Here is a 20,666-nt window from a genome sequence, read left to right as displayed (position 1 = left end):
CCAGGGAACTTAATTTCCAGCTACCTCATGATGCTCACAGGAGCGTTAGCTCTGTGATTTGGATCTCATGGCCAAATCCTGCCCAGCTTAGGCAGAAGTTGGAAAGCTCTGAGTTTGAGTCTGTGGGCTCCCCTTCCTTTGCTGCTTGAGAGCCCTTTTCTCAGGGTCACTGTTACCCTGTGATGCTGAGCACTCTCCAGCGATGCTGGGATCCCAGATCTGGGCTCGTGGGGTTGCTGCAGAGATTCCCCCCAACAGTCCCCCATGTTCACCTGCCTTGACCTTGCCTGCGGCTGAAAGAGGCCCTTCCTCCTGTCCTTCTGCCATGAAGTAGCACTAAGCCTGTAAAGTCAGATTTTTTGTAGTGGGAAAGTGTGTCTGGCTTCCCTCAGGCCTGGGGGTGCAGCACATGGGTGACATCCCACGGTGTCCCCATCACTCATCTTGGTGCCGGGTTTGCTGGCTGGGATACTGAGCCCTGGATCTGCCCTCCCCTCTGGAGAGGAGGCCAGCCCCAGGCTTGGTCAGAGCTCCCTGTGGGACAGGGCCAAGGTCAGATCCCTCTGAAAAACCTGTTAAAATTTACAGAGATTGCTGTGGACTCTGCTTCAGCCGACTGAATGCAAGTTTATTGAGAGGTACAGTGATTGAATTTGGTTTTGCCAAGATTTAACTTTCCTAAGAAGAGAAGATTGTAGGGGTTCACTTACATACTTATTTGCATTTTTAGTTTTATCTTGATATATATATATAACTTAATTGTTTTCAGGATTATTGAAAATTAGGGTTTGAGGCTCTGATCTTCCTGGAAAAGACTTAATAAATTCACTTTTCCTGGAGGCCATGATGCTCTTCTTATTTTGAGAGGGTTGAACTCCCCCCATATAAAATGCTGTTGTTGACAGGTGCCTCCTGAGGTCTCTCAGCTAAGAGAGTGTGCTGGTGTCAGAATTGCACGTTCTTTACACTGCTGATGATGCTGTTTCACGTGTGTGAATGAAATTATATGTACTAGGTAGGTGATCATTGCTGGTGAAATTAATATTTCACAACGTGGGCTGCAATCTTGTGCCCCTCCTAGAAATTTTTATTACTCTTTATAGTAGCAAAGTGTGTAAAGGCTTGTGTCATTTGACTTTGTTATTCCTGTAAGTTAGGAAGTGTTCTTGAGACTGCAGGTGTGTCTGTGGTGGAGGAAAGATGTTTTAAGGGAGTGGGTTTTGTCTCCAGCAGTGATTTGAGAAATCTCTTACATGATTAAGTGAAATTTCAGCCAGTTGAACTTGGGTTTTACAGTTATTCCTTCTCTGAAAATGGAATTAAAGCAGGTTATCAAACCTTCAGGGAAAGAAATTTCAGAGGAATGCACTTAAATGTTGGCATTACCACAAGTGTTATTCCTTGAAATGGCATAATAAGGAACGTATCAGTTACTAATGTTCATAGAGGCTTCTAGTTTTATCTTCTCTCTGTCTGTACCCTGTGAATACATCAAAGGGGAAACTCAGGGACTGAAATTGCTGGAGTTTTGCAGGAAGCCATCGTGGTCCGTGAGGAGCAGCACCTTTCTGATGCCTTTTTGCAAACAGGTTGTTCCTTAATTTCATGGTGGAACAGCTATTTTGCAGCAAGTGATTTATAATAATAATTAAAAAAAAAAAGCTTTAGTGAGAATCAGCATTGGCCAGTGGCCCTATATCTGTGTGTAACAGAGCTGAAAAAGCAATTTGATTTTCTTCTGGAGTGTCTGATGTCGGCACCTGGTCTTGGCTAAGGGTGAGGAAGGAGGAGGGTGAGAGCAAACCCCTACATGCCTTTTCCTCCTATTGTCTGACTGGCAATTATTTGATGATGTGTTTTTAACTTGCTCTCACATGCCCTGTACCTTGGAGGCTCCTGCAGGGACTGAGATTTGGTCATGATGATTTGCCTGACGGGAGTTGCGGCTCTGTCTTTTTTTTCCTTTTCCTTCCCAGCCTTTTTTTGGATTTTTTTTTTGCCAAAATAAGGGCTTTTTCAGTCCATATTTAGGTTCTGCTTGCTGTGCTTCTTCTGCCCTCTGAGAGGTGGGATGTGTGTGCAGCTTGTGTGCAGCCTGGCTTCTTTGCACCCACCTATGCAGTGCCAGACCTCAGCTCTGCTGAGCTGCAGAATAGAGAGAGACAGATAGTGTCAATTCAATTTTTTGTGTGTTTTAGATATATAAATAAGTTTTTAACAGATATTTAGCCAGGTACACCTACCCTGTCCCTCACTTCCATGGACTTGTGATAGTCTGATACATGTACTTACCAGCTCTGCATGTACAGACACTGTGGAAGGCAGAAAGTGGTGGAGGAACTGATGGAAAAAGCTCCATTTGCAAGGTTTTATTTACAAAATATTTGCCATGTTGCTCCCTCACCTGCTTGACACATGGCATCCAGGGTGGCACAGGGCAGTCATGGTCCTTGTGATGGGACACTCACCCTTACCCTGGCTCCTCTGCGGGGGGGAACAAACAGGAGTGAAATGTGGTTTTGGAGATCATTAATTTTATATTTATATATATATTTTTTGTCTTTGAAATTTAGAGTTTTCTCTGTTTCCATGCAGTAGCAGTGGGAGCATCGTGTGCTGTCGCCACTGCCCCGAGCACTTTGCACATCCCTCGCTCCTCGTGCCCACGCGCTGTGCTAGCATTTAGTGATTTCTGGATCCTTCAAGCAGATAAACACCAAAACCTGGGGGTTTACATAACAAAGTGGGAGTGGGGCTCATGTCTGTCAGACAGCTCCGGCCCCCAGGCACCCATCTGCTGGTGTGGGGAGAGGGGGAGAAGCTGTCTGGTGGCTGCTGTTCCCACACTGGAGAGCTGGGATCCCAAAGGAGCTGGGATGGCACCAGGCAGACAGGAAGCCACACACCCCAGAAGGGAGGCCAGTTTTGTCTCAGAGAATAAAACCTTCTATTTAAAAACACTTGTGGCTCACACGGGTCTAAATAGATGCAGGTCAGGGCAATCTTGCTGAAAAAGGGTCAGGGAATGGGGTGGGCCAAGTGCCAGAGGATCTGCTGCTGCTGCAGCGAGCGTGGTATCAGCTCAGCAAGGGTGACAGCCTGCCCATGGCTTGTTGCCAAAACAATATGTGGGGCTTTAATATCAAGGTAATTACCTGACCTAGTCTTACTGGGCTACCACGCTTGCTTGGATGCCAGTAAAAGTGTCTGAGCTTAGGGCTGGGTGGAAATAAACCCTGGCACTCAGGCTGTGCCCATCTGTGCCAAGTCGCACTGGAGCTGGTGTTGGCTGTGTGTGGTGTTCGTACCTTTGTGCTCTTTGGTTTTCTGCTATTTGTTTGCCCTTAAATCTTCCCTTTTGCTCCCTGGGACACAGAGTGGACCACACTGAGCTCCATCAAATAAAATGATGCCTACACCTCCAGTAGGATTTGACAGCAAAGTAGACAGTTTGCATTAGTTACCTTAGTGTAATAGCACTGGCCCTTCCTCCTCTATCCTGTTTTCTGTGGCAGAGGAGGAATAGATAAATTATTTTCTGCCCTAAGGAACTCACTGTTTAGGGAGAAAGGCTGTAATAAAAGGGCAGGTGTAATAAAAAGGTGGATAGTTGTGGGGTGCACATTTTGCAGAAGAGAAAGAGCACCCCTCCACTGTCCACCCATGGAAAGCCTCTGGGAGAGGAGCTACAGGGCTGAGGATGAGAAACCTCATCAGTATTGGCAGATTCACTTGACAGAAGGAGACTTTCTGTCTGGGTGGGGGAGTCCTGTGCACACTATACTGACAGCAGCAAGTATTGAGAATATTCATGGTGTTGAGATCTATTTTCCTGGCTTGCACCTGCTGGTGAAGAAAGAATTAAACTGCATTTCCTGGATTGCGTTTTTCAGGTCAGGCTGTGAGTGGGCCTGATTCCTGTCTTACGTTTTTCTTTCTGCTGGTGCAGTGAGCCCTCGTGTGCAGCCTTCACATGAGGGCTCTTTTTTGTGAGAAATAAGATAAACCTACTGATAAACACTGGTAGCAAGATCCCAGTGAGCTGGAGGCACTTTACATCTTCTTTCCCAGGGCTGGAGAAGGTGATCCTGGCACAGAGGGTCCTCTCTTCTCTGGGCAAATGTTCCAGGGCACAGAGACAAAAGGCAGTGCCAGGCAGACAATGTCCCACAGAGCAGTGCTCTGACAGCCTCTGTCCCAGCCTGTGCAAGTGGCTGATTCAGAGCCAGTTGCAGTTTCTGGTTGTCTGGCCATGCAAGAACCTGCTTCTCTTTTCCCTCCAGGATCTGACAATGTTGTATCCCAGGGCTCTTCCTCGCCACTAGCACTCACTCATCACTGAACCACTTCCTAGAAACTTCTAGTGTTTTACCAGCCAGACTTCTGTCAGGATTTTATTAATCAGAAATACTCATTTCTTGTTCTTCCTGCTTGTCTCTGTCCCACCCAGAAAACACCTGTTGGTGAGCACAGTGTGTTTCATTGAGTCAGATGAACCTTCTCTCACCATCAGCTGGGCTGACTCCTGCTTGAAGCCTCCAGGAAGCCCTCAGGCGGGGGGGAAAACAAACCAGCAAGAGTAATTAATTGCACCTTTCCAACACTTTCAGTAGCTGAGGTGTTGTGGCCATAGCAGGACCTTGTAACTGCATCCCAGTACCAGGTTAAAGCCAACCCTGCTGTTGGGGCTTTTCTTTATTTAAAAATTAAATGTTCTTACTCCCAGCTTTGAATGGTCACACACAAGAGGTGAACAATTGGATGATTTGCACTTGTATTTTCTCTTTCAATTCAAGTAAGATGCAGTTACATTATGCAGTTGACTTGACATGAAGAACACAAATCTGCCGTACTTGTGGTTCTCTTGGGGGCACTGGGAAGCACTTGTGGCTGCTGGGGTCTTCTAGGGAGCTCAGCTGTCCTCCCTCTGTCACAGCTGAAGGGCTGCTGAAACAATTTGGAGAGCAGGCAGTGCATCATAGTCTTTTCAGAAAGAAGTACTTTGTTTTCTCATTTCTCTTTTGCTATTTATGTAGTCCCTGTGAGATGTTCTGAAGTATATTTTTCCATGACTGAGGTTTCCTGCAAATTGATTTTTTTTTTCTGTGTCCCACCCAGTGTTAAGTCTTACCAAGAAAGAAAAGTAGATGACTCATGGTGGCTTTAAAATCTCTGTGGTTAGACCTGATCTTGCAGACTTTTTGGCAGCAGTTATGGCAAATGAGCCATTTTGTTCACCAGGAGAAAGAACTGGCAAGATGGGAACTGCTCTCTGAGCCTGTTTAGCCTTTTTTACTTCTCTCCCAAAACTATTGCATTTTTTCCTGCCAAACAGCTCTTTCTGTACATGCAGAAAACTGTCTGCAAACACATTCTGGGCAGTGCTGCTCCAGAAAGTCATGGCAGTTGAAGGAAAAATAGTCTTTAATTTTTGCCTCATTATGTGCTGAGGTCTGGAGGGTTAAGCTTGTAAGTCATAATATTAATACTCTGATTTCCTCTAGGAATTTGTGGGAAAAATACTGTAAAGGAGTTTCAACAAAAGGAGAATTAACTGCAGGGTGTCTGCCTTGGCCAGACACCCGTGTTGCTTGTAAGATTCTGGAGATCTGGGTGGGGGAGAGGAGAGAGCAGGCAGCTGAGGCTTGATTTGAGCTCTGAGATGAGCCTCATCTTTCCCTGCCTGCCATCAGCAGGCTCCTGTGCAGGCTTGATCGAGGCATTGTTTCTCCCTTCTAGGAAAGTGGTTAAAAAAAATTTGTCCACAACATCTATTTTGTTCTAAGCAAGCTGTCAGTATTGTCAATGTATGTAAATGAGATATTTTGCATAAATTTGCAGGTGTTTAGTTGTATTTAAGAAAGAAACATAAGGGAGCTATTCTGTTCCTGCAAGTTATTGCTTCATAACAGACAATTTCTTATGAAATTTGCCTGGATTTGATCTTAGTCTGAAACCTCAGCCATCATCCCAGAATTATTTGAGAAATCAGAACCCAATTACTGTAATTATCCTTAATTTTGATAGTGAATCAAACATTTTAAGGTATAGAAGAACTAACTTTTGACTAGCTTGAGTACCCTGTGTCCTAGGTGCTGTTATGTTCCCATGTAGGGTGTCCATGGGAGAGGCTGGTTTGCAAAGCCCCCTGGAGCCCTCTGGGAAGTCTTGGGGACAGCATCACCTCTGCCCTCGAGCTTGGTGTAATGGCTTCTCTTAGTTACCTCTGGGACTTCTCCAAGCCAACTGTTTTCTTCTTGTAAACAAGACATTCACAAACATTTTTTTTTAAGCTGGCCACAGAAAAGGAAAATGCACTTCTTGTGAGACCTTGGTGTTACCCTAAATCTCTGATGAAGCTGTGTGGGGACTGGTTGGAAATTACTGAGTGTGAAAGGGAGACTGAGGGCTGGTGTCTGCCCATCGGTGCTGGCTGTGCTGAGGAAAAGCAGCTGTTCTTGGAAAGGTGGATCAGGAGCACACATGCACCCTCCTGTTGTCACCTCTGGCACCTGCTGGTGCTGATTTTTTGGGAATGATGCCTGATCGTACAACAGTCTTTTAGTGCTGGTGTCCCAGCTCGATGGTGGGAGCTGCGGCCACTGAGCACTGCAGCTTTAAGAGTAGACTGGAAAATAACTGAAGTCAAATGAGGACAGAGACATCAAATTCTCATGGAGCTTATCAGCCAGAATGCATCAAACACATTTAAAAGCATTGCTAAATAAAACATTAAAAATCACTAGGGAGTTCAGTTTGGAAAGGTGCTGAATCCAAGTTTGCACGCAGGAGTACAGGAGCATTTTGGGGTCTGCACCTCTTCTTGTGGCTCCAGCCTGTCAGTGACAGTGACGGTGCTTTCAGGGTGGTGCAGGGTCCTGTTTGGGATGGGGAAGCAGCGGGACTCTGGCTGAAGAGCAGAGAGAGGAACTGGGACATCCCCTTGCTGGGACAGCCTGGTGACCCCGAGCAGTTCCTTTCACACCCATCCTGTACTTTGGGTTACCAAAGTCCACCCCTGGCACAGCGTGTGCACAGTCAGCAAAAGCTTGGCAGAGGCTGATATTCAGCCTGAGCAGTCACAGGGCTGGTTAACACTGCCAGGAAGGATCAGCGTGGGAAGGCACTGTGCAGGCACCTGTGTGGACCTGCATGTGGGTCCCAGCCCTGCACTTGGAGCTGCCTCCAAGAGGGACAGAAGCATCAGTAAAACTGTGGTGGTGGTCACCCTGCAGTGGTTGTCCTCAAAGCTGGTGGTGGTGTGGGCAAGCCACCCTGGGAGGTGAGCCTGTGCCTTGCACTCCCCAAGCAGGAGAGGGAGTTGGACTTGGCTGCTCACGTGGGAGCATTTGAGTTCTGTGCTGTAGTGGGGACTACACTGACAGTAGGACTGTTTAGTGGGAGGGTTGCTTTCCTCCTCCATCATGGCCCTCTGCTCCTGCCAACTATTTGTTTTTTTTTCAATGGAAATTATTTGAAAAGTTCCGTTAGGGCAAGCAAACTCCCAAAAGTCAAGACAATAGAAACAGCATTTTATTGAAGTGTTAAATTTTTAGTTAAACAATTAGTAAAAATATGTGGTCTAAATCTGCTCCTCCTCGTTGCTGTGATACCTGCAGGAATTACTCCTTTCTTTGAGCAGGTCACAAAAAAGGTCAGCAAAATCACCTCTCTGTGCTTTCACATGGAAAAAAGCAGAAGAAAAAGAAGAAGAAAAGTCGTGTTCCCGCTTAATGGGAACAGTTCAATCAGCAGCAGGGTGGCAGCGGGAACGGGGACATTGACCTCCTGACACATACCTGTGCTCTCTGCTGTGATCTGGAGCTGCTGCCAGGAGCCAGTGCAGGGCTGAGATCCTGTTGCAGTTCCCGAGCACAGGCTGCAGTGCTTTCCCCGGAATTAGCTTGGCTGGTAGGAGATATGTGAAGGTCTGTGTTTGCATTTATCAGCTGCCACCTAACCCCACTGTGGGAGGGAGGGAGGGATGGAGGTGTTGGGCTGTGTGCCAGCATGCCCGCTTGTCTCGGAGCTGCCGGAATTCCCTGCGGAAATGTGGCTTGGCAGGTGGCAGTTGCTGGAGCATACGTGCTACTGGGAGATACCAGAATAGTGTTGAGTGATGTACAGGACATCAGCCCTGTAGATATCTATACATTTAGGTCACAAAAATACCTGCTCTATTTGTGTGATGTGTTCAGCTATAGATAAGAGCTGCAGCCATGTGTATCATCCTGTGAGCACTGTGATGGTCCCTGTTATCCCTGAACCTCATGGAGATGGTCACTTTAAGAATCCTGTGCGTTACACTATCACTTTGGCGAGCTCCTTGCTTTTAGGATTTAATATAAAGCTTTTGTGAGCTCTGTCTTGTGCCAAACTCTGTGTGTCTATCAGCACCCAGAAGTGCTGCATGCTTTAGCCTTCCTGCTGTTTGCTCTTTGCAGCAGGCATTTTTCCAATCAACCTTTCCAATCAATCCTCTTTTCCATCAGCCCAGGATCTATTGACCACTCTGTTGCATCTTGGTTGTGTGGTTTGGGGATGCTGAGATGGAGCTGATCCCCAAGGTGGTGCCCCTTTGCCTGCCTACAGCTATAGTGCTAGAGGGTCTCTAGTCTGTTGCATCTTGGTTGTGTGGTTTGGGGATGCTGAGATGGAGCTGATCCCCAAGGTGCTGTTACATAGTTCCCTTGCCTGCCTGCAGCTATAGTGCTATTGGGTCTCTAGGGTGAGTAACCAGGTTCCAGAGGCTCTGGGCATCCCCTGTCCTGGTTTTCAGGGGTGTTTTGTGCAGTGCTCCTGGGTTTAGGGCTGCAGGGTGTTTCCCATGGACCACATCAGGGAGTGCAGGGCTGGTGGTGATCCCCGAAGGATGCACAGCCCGAGGTGTGACTGCTGTGTTTAAATACTCTTGTCCATGCCTGAGGAATCCAAAACAAGGTGATGAATTAGTATTTGTAGGGCCAGCCTTAATTACCAATAAATACCTAATGATTGGCTTCCTGGGGAGGCTGCACTTCCTGTGGCAGGCCAGGGAGCAGGGATGGTGCTGCTGGGCAGGGGGAGATGGAGCACCAGTACATCAGCATGAGATCAGCTACTGCCTGTCTGAGGATGTTTATGTTTTCCCTTTACTGTTCTGTAAAGCAAATGAAACGAGTCCTTGGGAGGTGCCTGGCGCTTAGGCTGGGCCTGGGTGTGGGGCCAGACCAGCACGGAGGGGCTTTCTGGCTGAGGCTGTGTTAGTCACCAGTGCCTTACCTCATCCTTTCCCTTTGCCTGGCTTTTCTGTGTCCTTTTCTCTAGCACAAGTGCTGTGGGATGGATGCTGCAGAGCCCTGTCTGGAGGCAGAACGGGCTCTGCCCACTGTGGATAGTGCAGCAGGGACTTCCAAAGATGAACCTGTTGTTTCCAGGCCATCCCAACCTTGAAGCATCTCGTGTCCTGTTGCAAGCAGGCTGTGTGGATTCCTGTGACTTTGCTGTTCCTGTGCTGGCTGGTGGCTTGGCAATAAGCCTCACGTGGCAAGGACTATGGAAATCAATAATGCAGAGCCAGAGAACTGCGCTGCAGGAAGCACTAATTGGTTTCTGCTTTTAGAGGTGTTGCTATTAAATGTGGGCACTTTGTGGGGATAATTGTTTTGGAAACAGTATTTTAAAATGTTTTGGTTTTATCAGGATTGGGCTAAAGATAAGCAAATTAGGTCTGGATGATGTTTCAATGTGTCTATTGTTGATCTGGATTTTTATTTCAATTCTCTAGCTCCTGATATTTCCACGGTAGGAGCAATGCTTTGGTTCTTATTCAAGGACTGTTTTGTGTGTTTTAAAAAACAAACGCTAATCCTTTTGCACTGTCCCTGCAGTATGAGCATCCAGAAGGGCAGATTTTCAGGAGGTGTCTGCATTTGCTGTTGCTGGCTGTTGGCTCCTCTGGCTGCATGTTTTCCATGTACTGAGCTGAAGGGTTAAGGCATTGCTGAGCATTTTTCAACCCTACTGTCTTTAGTTTCATAGTTAGGAAATGTAACACGCTCTCTACAAGAGCCCTGGGTTTCTGATTAAATATTGAGGGAAAGATGAAATCAGTGTGTGTCTATTTTGCTTGGTGTGAGTATGAGGATTTTTCCTGGGCTGGAAAAGCAGGATGCTCTTTGCAGGTGCTGGCAGGGATCCTGAGCACAGGGAGCACTTCCTAACTGTGGTGGAGGGCTGACCCCTGCCCAGGGCTGTGGAAGGAAGGTGTGCCAGGGCATAAATTGGGGGTGCTGACAAGCCCAGATTCTCCTTGGAGAGGCAAATAACTCCTCAGAAATGGCTCTTATCAGATGAGAGTATTTCTCCAACACGGAGTGGTTCAAAGCCAATTTTAGGTTTAAAATGGGAAGAATTAGGAAATATTTACATGCAAAGAGTCATCACCACTAGACAGAGCAAAAAGCTGTTGAGGGCATCGTGCATGGGAATTCCTTGGAATTTCATTTGGGCTCTTGGTGCTCCTATTGCACCCAGGTTCCTGGCAGCAGCAGGAGGAGAGAGAGAATTCACAGCTCTGATTCTTTGGGCTTTGTTTTGGTTGTTTATTTGTTTGTTTTCTGTTTAATGACCCCATTTCACTGCCCTCTTTTGGCCTGAGCCTGTCTGTTCTGCTCCAGGCAGCCTGGGAGGTTTTTGTGTGTTCCACCATGGGTGCTGCCTGCAGGAGAAAACCAAGTATGGGAACAGAGGTCACTTGTCACAGCCCTTGCCAAAAGGTCACTGTACTGGGAGAGATGTCATGAGAACAGGAATGAGATCATTTATTTTCAGGGATTATAGCGTCACCGTAGGGATAAGAGTTGATACAGAGCATCAAACCCTGGGAGGCATTAGCAGGAAATGTCTGGTTTTCCTGCATGTATTTTCTCTTCTCTGCTTACCATTTTTTCCAAATTACATTTTTTCTGGATTTCATAGCTCTTTATGGTACTTTTCAGTGTCGGAACCTCATTAAGGAGCTGTGATTGCCTGAGCTTGTTTCAGATCTGTCTGATATTCTGATACAGAATAAACTTAGGCTGACCAAGTTTTAGGTAGTCTGTGCTATTACCAGCTGCATACATTTTCACATCAGGACGTAAGTGTCTTCAAAACACAGAACTGTTCATGAATATTTACAAAAATATGTATTTCTGCCTTCCAGTTCCCATGCCTTTAAAGCTGTGCTTTTGTTGTCCTGTGCAACAAGTAGAAAAAAATTCTCTTTAGTGAAGGCTTAGATGGTCATATGATCCCTGAAGTAATAACTTGGGGTTAAAGCATAACCAAAATAGCAAATAGCAAGTAGATATTGGGCTTGCAAAGTTGCAGGATGGAGCTACAGGTTTGCAATATATTCACAAGGGCTCAGAGATTAATATAGTTAATTTCTGTTTTTTTAGTCATTGTTCCTGCATTTGAAGTCTTGGCTGATTCTTGGTGCAGTCACTATTTCCAGTGTATGTATTTTACTAGTTCAAGAGATCTGGGGCTTGTGTGCTGTGGGGACAGCCTGGGACAGAAGGCAGAGAGCTTAAGTGGTGCTTCAAGAGGAAGTAATTAATATGAGAATTGGGCTGGACAAGGGCAGTGTCAGCTGTCTTTATAGGGTTTGTAGGGTTTATAGGGTTTGTAGTATGTAAAAATCTTCCAGTTTTTAATCATCTCTTTATTTCCTTGTCTGTTCATTCTGTCCAATGTTTTCCTTTATGCTGAGTCTTTTCATTGTGTTTTCCTTCTTGCTGCTTTTGCCCAGGCAGACTTTGAGCCGGATAAAGCTGGAGCAGCACCTTCCCTCTGTTCAAACACAGGTTGCCCCACCAGCTCCTGGCTGCCCCAGCAGCAGGTTTGGGCTGTGGATGCTGGGGTACAACTGTTCCCCTGCCTCCTCCAAGCCCTGGGGGCTCTGCAAATCCCTCCTCAGGCAGTGCCCTGCCTTTGCCATTAGATAGGGCTTTCTCCCTAATCTCTGCTTTAAACCAGCAGTTAAATTGAAAGAGAGTAGATTTAGATTAGATATGAGGAACAAATTCTTGCCTTTGAGGGTGCTGAGTCGTTGGTTGCCCAGAGAAGCTGTGGGTACCCTATCCCTGGAAATGTTCAAAGCTAGGTTGGATGGGGCTTGGAGGAACCTGGCATAATGGAAGATGTCCCTGCCCATGGCCAGGGGTTAGAACTGGATAATCTTTAAAATCCTTTCCAACCTAAACTATTCTGTGATTCTAATTCAGAGCACTTCTCCCTTGTCCACTCTGCTCACAGCAAGCTTCTGCAGGCTTGCAGTCTGCTGTCACATTTCTCTGCCTTCTCTCAGTAGTGACACTGTTCTCACAGGTCAAATGCTTTAGGTCTGAGTTTTCCTGTGTTCTGCATCATCTCTTCCTTCCTGGCTCACAGGCAATAATCCTGTTTGTTCATCTTGGCACCGGTTTTGCGTTTGTTCGGATTGCCGGTTCTTGACTCAGTCAGACCCTGGTTTTTCTCTTTTGGTTGTTTGGGTTTATTTTCCTTTAAAAAACATGCTGCTTATTTTCTGTCTTGAATGGCAACAGCTGATACTGAAATGCAGCAATTATTTCTCAGAAGTTTCATCCTGTTATTTGCAGTCTCCTGTGATTTGCTGGTATCATTTAAGTTGGGTGTCAGAGGTTTAAAATTCCCTTCTCTAGTCCGTCAGCAGTGCCAGCAGTGAGTGGCACTGGACAGACAGGGTGTAGCCTGCCTGTTTTGTGGTAAAATCCTGGATATCCATGTCTGGTGCCTGTTTGCACCCAGCCTGTTGCAGATTAACCCAGGCATTCCTCAGCTTGCCCATGGGAATGCAGAGAGTGTCCGCAGGGAAACTCTGCCCAAGAGGTTAAATAGCTTTTGTGGAGCAGGGCCCTGTAAAGCAATTTGGCAAAGTTTCAGAGAGGTGTGGTATGTCCTGTCTTTCCAGCTGACCCCAGTGCCATCTGCCCTGCCCTGTGTTGGGTTTGCCCTGTGTCCTCTGGCTCTGCAGCAGCCAGCTGTGACAGGGAACATGGCCTCTGGCCAGGTTTGTGGGGCTACTGACAGGGCCACGGGCAAGTCACATTTTCCTTCTCAACCCCAAAATTTGTCTCTAATCTCGATGGGGGAATCTTGCTGCTGGGACTGACTCAGGTCCATCTGAGTTTGGACCCTGCTCTGTCGCAGGATTTGTCTGTGCCAGTTGTGAAAACAGCTTTAGCTTTATAAAAAAAAAATCGTGAGTTATGGAGCCCTGCTGCGGTCCCTTGGAAATAATCATTGCATACACTGGTTAATTGTTTATCCATTAACCAACTGTGTCAATTAATCTGACAAAGAGCCCAGCTGTACCTGGCACGATGGGGAGGAGAGGAGGAGGAGGGAGGATGAGCATCTCCTCTCTCTGTTGGCTCCTCTCTGTTGCTCTTCCTGCAGCCCTGCTGATGTGATATGTGTGTGCTGGTTTCCTTTAAGTGTAATTGCTGGCATGGCACTTCCAGTGTGTGTTTGGGCTTGTGTTCTTTCTGACTATGGAAAACTTCTTTTGGAAAGGGCATGAAGTTTCCATGAAGTAAAAGCATCTTCTGATGGAGGGGAAGATATTTCGTTTCTATATGTGAATGCACACAGAAATACAAAGCAAGATGCTGCTTTATTTCCAGCTAGAAATACACAAAAAAATTCTTTGCATGAGGTATTGAGTGGGAAATAGGATTTTAATGTATTAGTGCGGAGTGAGGCTCTGGGCTCCCTCCTGCCATCCCCAGGATTATTTGGGACAGCCTGGTAGCATGGCCTCCCTTGGGAATGCTGTTTATGTATGCCTGCTTTCCAGGGAGAAAATCAAACATCCAAAGCTAGTCTATATCAGGTGGAATGACTTCACTCCAAACAAATGAAAATGTACCTTCTGCTCTCTGAATAATTGAAGTCCCCTGCAGTACATTGTTAGAATAGGAAAAGTGTAAAGCTTCCAAGAGGGAGAACTGGCTTTCCATGAAGTGGTGACAGGGGAGGTGTGGGACAGTGCCAGTGCCAAATTCCTGCAGCAGAGAGGCTGCACAGGCTGGGTAAGGTAACAACAGTGGGGTGAGAACAGTTTGATAATTGAAACAAAATAAAATATAGTAATAATTTTAATGAAAAGGGAATAACACTGATGGAAACAAGTGCTGCGTAATACAGCAATTGCTCACCACCCCCTGACCAGTGCCCAGCCCCCAGCAGCAGCCAGTTCCCCAGTTGATATCCTGGGAATGGTGTCCTGTGGAATGGAATATCCCTTTGGCCAGTTTGGGTCAGCTGTCCTGGTCGTGCTGCCCCACAGCCTTTGTGCACCTCCTTATTGTCAGAGCCTTGGAAACTAGGAAGTCCTTGAATGAGGGGAAGCAGAACTTAGCAACAACTCAAACATCGGTGTGTTATCAACATTCTTCTGGTCCTAAATCCAAAACACAACGCTGTATCAGCTAATAATAAAATTAACTCTGTCCCAGCTGAAACCAGGACATTGCCCCAAAGTTCATTGTATCACTGGGAAAGGAGGTACCCACATGTGTGTTTATATTTGAATTATTCATGCAGATCTCTTGAAGTGACCTGGGGGCCCTGGTCTGATCCTAAAGCCTTCTGTGCTCTGGTGGCTTTCCCTGCCACTGGTGGAAGGTGACAGAGCCACCCAGGCCCTCAGAGCCCTCACTCCCAAGAAGCTGTTGCTTCTACGTTTACTTTGGTATAAGACAAGAGATTGACCCAGTTTTTCTTGATTCAAGTCTGTGTGCAAATGGATTTTTTTTTTCTGAAGGCAGCTGCTTCTAGCATGTTTTTAGGCATACATGGTATCAGCCTTATGTAGTAATGAAATAATGGACTTGTTTCAAGAGGAAACAATAATAAAGAATGGTCTTTCAAAAGCAGCTAAACACATGATTTATTAAAATGCTAAATTATTTCCAAGTTACGGCATACCCAGCTCTTGTTGTGGAGCTCACACAAGAATAATTGCCCAGTGTTCTTTGCAGAACTTAACATCAGAAATGTCACACTTTTTTGGAAAAATCATTCTTTAACACAATGTAAGAGCTTCCACAAGTATAAATGGGCATCCTTGTATTGGCTTCTGTAAAATGTTGCCAGTTTGTCCCATCCATATTTTTTCACTGTAGCTGTGACGTTTATTGTAGAGTAGGACAAAGATTGAAGGGACTTTTTATCATCATCAGGGAGTTGCCCAGGAGCTGGAGCCTGGCTGTGTGCAAGGACCAGCAGCCAGCTCCACAGCCGCATGGTGAGATGCAGAGCCTAGAGGAGGAAGAGGAAGAGGGTTTGCAAATACCCACGAGCAGGGAGGGCTTGTGCTAGTGTCAGTGGCCATGCCTCATCTATCGATTTTCTTTTGTTTCCTTATTTTTTTTTTTGCTTCTTCCTTCCCCATTTTTCTCATGACTCAGGCTCCTGGAATGAATGGGTGGGAATAAAGATGGGAAGTGCTGTAGCCACCAGTGCCCAAACACCTCTGAGTGCCCTGAGCAGGCTGCAGCCTTTCCCCTGGCCGTGTCCCCATCACTAAGGGACAGTGGGCTGGTCCTCTGAAGATGCCTGGGATGTTGGAGGGGTGAGCACAGAAGATGTGGGGTCTACCTTGTTGTTCCTAGGCTTTCTGTGGGGATCAGGATGCTCCTGACCCTAGAGAGGAACCTTTAGAGCTGTAACTTTTGAGCCTGCTGAGAGGATGGAGCCGTGGGAGAGCACGAGGCACGCAGACACCACAGGCGGTTGTGTAAGAAGCACAGAAATAGAGGAAATCTTAATAATGCTGGGAGTTTTCAGCACTGCTTCACTCAAAGGAAGAACATGTAGCAAAAACTCCTACTGGTTTTCTGAGTGAGCTTTTCCTCTGTGTAGCCTGACCTGGGAAATGCAGCATGGGGTGAATTAAGTCTGGGATTTGGCCAGGCAGTGATATGGTTTGCAGCTTTATGGCTGAACATTTGCCATTGGGTGTGTAGGACAGGGATAGTTGGGATGAATGTGGGTAAAGGGATGGAAGGAAGATGTGTCCATGCATGGCCAGTGGTTTCCTTCAGCCCTGCATTGCAGTGAAGGTGGTGACAGCTCTGCTCTGTCTCTCCCCAGCGCCCCGCGGCTCCTGAGCGCAGGCCCCTGAGATGTCTCTGAGAGCAGAAAGCCATGCAGCCACATCCACGCTGAAGAAGCTCGCTGCAGACATGAGCAACATCATAGAGAGCCTGGACACCAGGGAGCTCCATGTGGAGGGGGAGGAGGTGGACTCGGAGGTGCTCACTGACCCCAAAGGCACCGGTGAGTCGACACCCGTGTGTTCTCATCCCATGTCCTGCCTGGGTTTTATCAATCTGTTGGCAGGTAGGCTGCAGCCTCAGGGGTTTTGCCAAGCCCAGCATTGACCCTGATTTAGAACTAGGAGGCTCTTAATACTTGAGCTTCTCAAGTCAAGTCCCTTCTGTGTAACCTTGTCTTTGAGCTCTCCTTAATAAAAATTGCTCTTTTGCTGGAATTAATGCTGCTGTATAAATGCTCCCAAGTTAAAGCATTGCTGTCTGCTGCCTTTCATGCCTTCATGGATTGTTACAAGGCTGTTGAGCTAACAGTTTTGTGGGCTTTGTGGTCCTTGCAGTGTGCATTCCCTTCTCTGCCATCTACCACACCCATGGGTTCAAAGAGCCGGGCGCGCAGACGTACCTCACGGGATGTCCTGTCCGAGTGCGTGTGTTGGAAGTTGAACGCTTTACTTCCACTAAGAAGGTCAGAACTTCCAGAGATTTCGTTTGATTTCTGTAGAACTTTATTTAAAATGCTCTTTGTGCCTTAATTTTGTGCTTGCTTGTTCATGGGCTGAGGAAGCAGCAATGCCTGTGTCTCAGAAAATGCTTAGGAGGAGAGAAGGTTATCTGTCTATTTATAAAACCTAATAAAGCAGAACAAGAAATCGTGAGACACAATAATCCTTAAGTAAAGCTGAGTAAAGGCTCTTTAGATGAGCAGCTGTAGGAAAATGGCTTATTTCAAAACTTGCATGCCATGTGGTGATGTTCTCTCCTGCAGGTACCAAGCCCCAATGTTTACACCATTGAGCTGACCCATGGAGAGTTTGTCTGGCACGTGAAAAGGAAGTTCAAGCACTTCCAGGAGTTTCACAGGGAGCTGCTGAGGTACAAAGCCTTCGTGCGCATCCCTATCCCCACCAGGAGGTGAGTGTGCGTCCCTGTGGACACAGTGGGCTTTGGGAGATGTGAACTGTTAACTTAATTTGGCTTCACTGGTCCCATTTGCTTTGCTGTAAGGAGGAGAGGGCAGAAGAATTCAGTCTCCATGAATATTTAGCATCTATAATAAAAATACTTAATCTATGTGTTTAGCAGCCATAATCTAAGTGATACAAATATCTCTCCGCTGACGCAGAAAACATTGTCTCCTGGGTTATGAGCTTTTGAGCTGGATTTGCCTTGAACTTGGGGAAGGGTTATGATAATGCTAATGGAAATTGCTGGAGCTTTGTGGCTTTCTGACAGTGTGGGCAGGATGTGGGAGGTATGGGGGTCCCTGGGCAGGCTGGCCTTGGTACTTGGGATGGCTGGAAATATAAGAGGAAACGGAAAAGAAGTGTGAAGAGAAGTGGTGTAGGTGAGTGAAAGCCTTCTGTTGTAGAGAAATGTTTGGATATGACAGGAAAACTAAAATTATGAGGGGTTAAGAGCTGGAGGAACATAATGCCCTAAAAATAAGATGTAGGCTCCTTTTCCTTATGAGACCAAAAGCTGGCCCTCACAAATCAAACTGATCCTGCTGTGCTGTGTTTTAGTTTGTAAAACACTTGGAGCACGCTGGCTTCTCAGATAGAAAAAATAAAGGCATTGCAGCAGAGGGGTTATGTATCGAGGCATACAGGCACTTGCAGCTCTGAGACTTCATGTTGGGGTGTGTTTTTCCCTGCAGTCACACGGTGAGAAGACAATCCATCAAAAGGGGAGAGCCGAGGCAGATGCCGAGTCTGCCGCACACCGCAGAGAGCACGGTGCGGGAGGAGCACTTCTCCAGCAGGAGGGTAGGTGCCACCTCATTCTGGGGGGCAGAGGGATGCTCTGAGGTACAGAGAAGCCTGGCAGGTTGCTTGCAAAGCCACACACCATCAAAAACCTTGTTTGTTATCATTACAGTATTTTGCTTGACAAAGTTTGGCTTTGACAAGTCCAGCTTTGATGCCGAATCCTCTGCTGTGCAATGGTGAGGATGCTGCTCCTGGGGTTCATGTGGGCAGAGCTTTCCTCTGCAGTTGAGGAACACCATGATGCTGGGAGTGGTGGTTCCCCTCCTCCCACCTGCTCTGATTTAAAGATAGACAAGGCAGTTTTCAGAGTCAAGTTGCGTGTTGGAGGCAGCCCCGTGGCCATCAAATTCTGAGAGATTTCAGTGCCATCCCCCTCTGAAAGAGGAGATGACAGCCAGGCTATTGATGCTGAAGTGGGTAATTTTAGCCCAGGCACACGTGTTCTGTGTAACTTCATCAGATGTTAACAGATGGGCCCTTCCATGGAGAGGGCAGATGTCTTCCTACCTCTTCATTGCAGCTTTTCTGCTCTCAAGTTAAAAACCCCATGTTTGTTCAGACTGTGCTTCTCTTTCTGCTGCTCCCTCCCTCCCTCCCTGGGCTTTGTGCCACTGGAACTTCAAGGCCCAGAGGATTAAAGGATTGTGTCTTGTGGCTGTGCCATGCAGAAACCCTACTGTTCACAGCTTCTCTGATGTGTGGGAACTTTGAGGAGAGAGATGTGGGTTTAAAAGAGGAAGAAAACTGTTGTATAGATGCTTTTTATTTTTTAGCCCATGTTTCCTTTCAGTTTGCTTTGTGTCCTGTAGAACTGTGCTCAGTTTCCCATGCCCAGACAGTCTAATTTTTTCTTTTCCCTTTTACCATTAGGATGGTAAGAGATTGCTTCTCCCATAAGTTTCTTCTCTTCTCTCCTCTTGGCTGGGAAGGACAGGCCCAGCCACTGCTCTCTGTGTCCTTGGGACAGGACAGCATGGTCCCTGTGTCACTTACCCAGTGAACCTTTTGTTTTGCTGAAACAGGCTCTCTCAGTGCCTCTGAGCCTGTTTTCTCACAAAGCTGATTCCTGTGGGTCAGAAACAATGGGGACTGATTTAGTATTAAAAATTGTTCTGAAACTTTAGCTCAGTCACAAAAGTTGACCTCCAAAATGACCCTGCCACGGAACAGGTCTGCTGGTGGAAGATACAAACACAGGACTATGAACACTAAACAACCTGTTTATGGCCATACTGTTTATGGTGCTGAGCTATGATATCCTGTGAGCTCAAAATAATGGGTTTATTTATCCGCTCAGACTGAAAAGTGGATCTGATTTCTTGATTGAATGCCAGACAGTTGGATTACAGGAATTTTCAAGAAAAACCTCCACATCCTATCTAAAGTTTCAACATTTTAATTGTAGAAACAGCTGGAGGACTACTTGACAAATATCCTGAAAATGCCAATGTACAGGAACTACCATGGAACAGTAAGTAGAAATTACTTAATTGTCTAAAGAATATTCATTTTACAAATGCTGAATTCCCTGGAAGAAAACATGCAGCTTCTGCAAGAAACATTTTACAGCTGTTTTGTGAGCATTTTGGCTTAGCTGATTTCTCCAACACAGATGCAATATGATTAAAACCAAAGGAATGACTCAGGGCTAGAGGTTGCTGGTATAGCACAGTGATAACCTCCTCAAGCTGGTTCAGTCCAGACAGCTGGCTGAACCATGTATGATGTAATGAGATTCTGTTTAATTCTGCAGACTCTGTAAGATGATAAGTTACAGTTTTAAATACTTCAAAAATTGGAATTCAAGCCGTATTTGTATTTGCTCCTTCAGGCTGGGCTTTATGTGTGGCTCTGGGTGCAGGTTTGTCTCAGGTTTCTGTTCTGTGCAGTTTCCCTGGACATTAGTGATGTTGAGTTTGTGTGTGTGGGATACCGTGAGAGGTGAATGAGTGTTTTGTCAGTTCCAAAGGGAGATGGTAGTTGGCTTGTTTCCCCAAGTCAACACTGTTTGAAATGAGGAGAGATGTCAAATCCAACTTCAGGCCTATTTTAAGCAAAAATATTTCTTTTGAAATTCATCCTCGAATGTTTCTTCAGAAGTCCTCACCTGTCAGCTGCAGCTGTGACATCTCTTGGGGATGGTAATTTATTTCCCTTTTTTTGGCTGCATAATGACTGTGTTACTTCGTCTTTTGTGTTACCAGCAAAATCTGATGCACGCACTGAGTAGCTGCCAAGTTTAGTGACATTTCTGAGCACAGAGTCATTGCTGGGATCACCTGGTTTTCAAACAAGCCAAAAATACAGACTGAACTTTGGGTTTCTGTAGCAGCCACTTCTCTTCCACTTTTGCTGTTGTTAGATATTCTTCTATTTTGCAGGATTTCCGTTGTGTAGGGATGTTGGGCAGCTCATAGCTGGACGTTGTGTATAAAAACTTAAAAACTGTGTGTGCTCTATTGCAGAACTCAGTGTTGAGCTCTGCTTGTTCCATGGGACAAAGTGCCCATTGGGGTTGGCCATTGTGCTCTGGATGGCAAGAGATCTTCAGGCTGAGGCTGAGGAAGCT

General features: G+C 46.3%; 1 protein-coding gene across 1 annotated transcript in view; it reads left to right on the top strand.

The window, feature by feature from the left end:
• PLD1 (phospholipase D1) overlaps nt 1–20,666 on the top strand; it is a 62,130-nt gene that overhangs the window by 1,116 nt on the left and 40,348 nt on the right. The window contains exons 2-6 of the mRNA XM_041405811.1: nt 16,147–16,332; nt 16,667–16,794; nt 17,095–17,240; nt 17,986–18,094; nt 19,503–19,568. Coding sequence (XP_041261745.1) covers nt 16,179–16,332; nt 16,667–16,794; nt 17,095–17,240; nt 17,986–18,094; nt 19,503–19,568 — 603 coding nt within the window. The 5' untranslated portion in view covers nt 16,147–16,178. The remainder of the gene's footprint in view (nt 1–16,146; nt 16,333–16,666; nt 16,795–17,094; nt 17,241–17,985; nt 18,095–19,502; nt 19,569–20,666) is intronic.

Source organism: Onychostruthus taczanowskii, unplaced genomic scaffold (genome assembly GCF_017590055.1).
Source record: "Onychostruthus taczanowskii isolate IOZ18803 unplaced genomic scaffold, ASM1759005v1 scaffold24, whole genome shotgun sequence".
Lineage (NCBI taxonomy): Eukaryota > Metazoa > Chordata > Aves > Passeriformes > Passeridae > Onychostruthus > Onychostruthus taczanowskii.
This window is presented reverse-complemented; position numbering and strand designations above follow the sequence as displayed.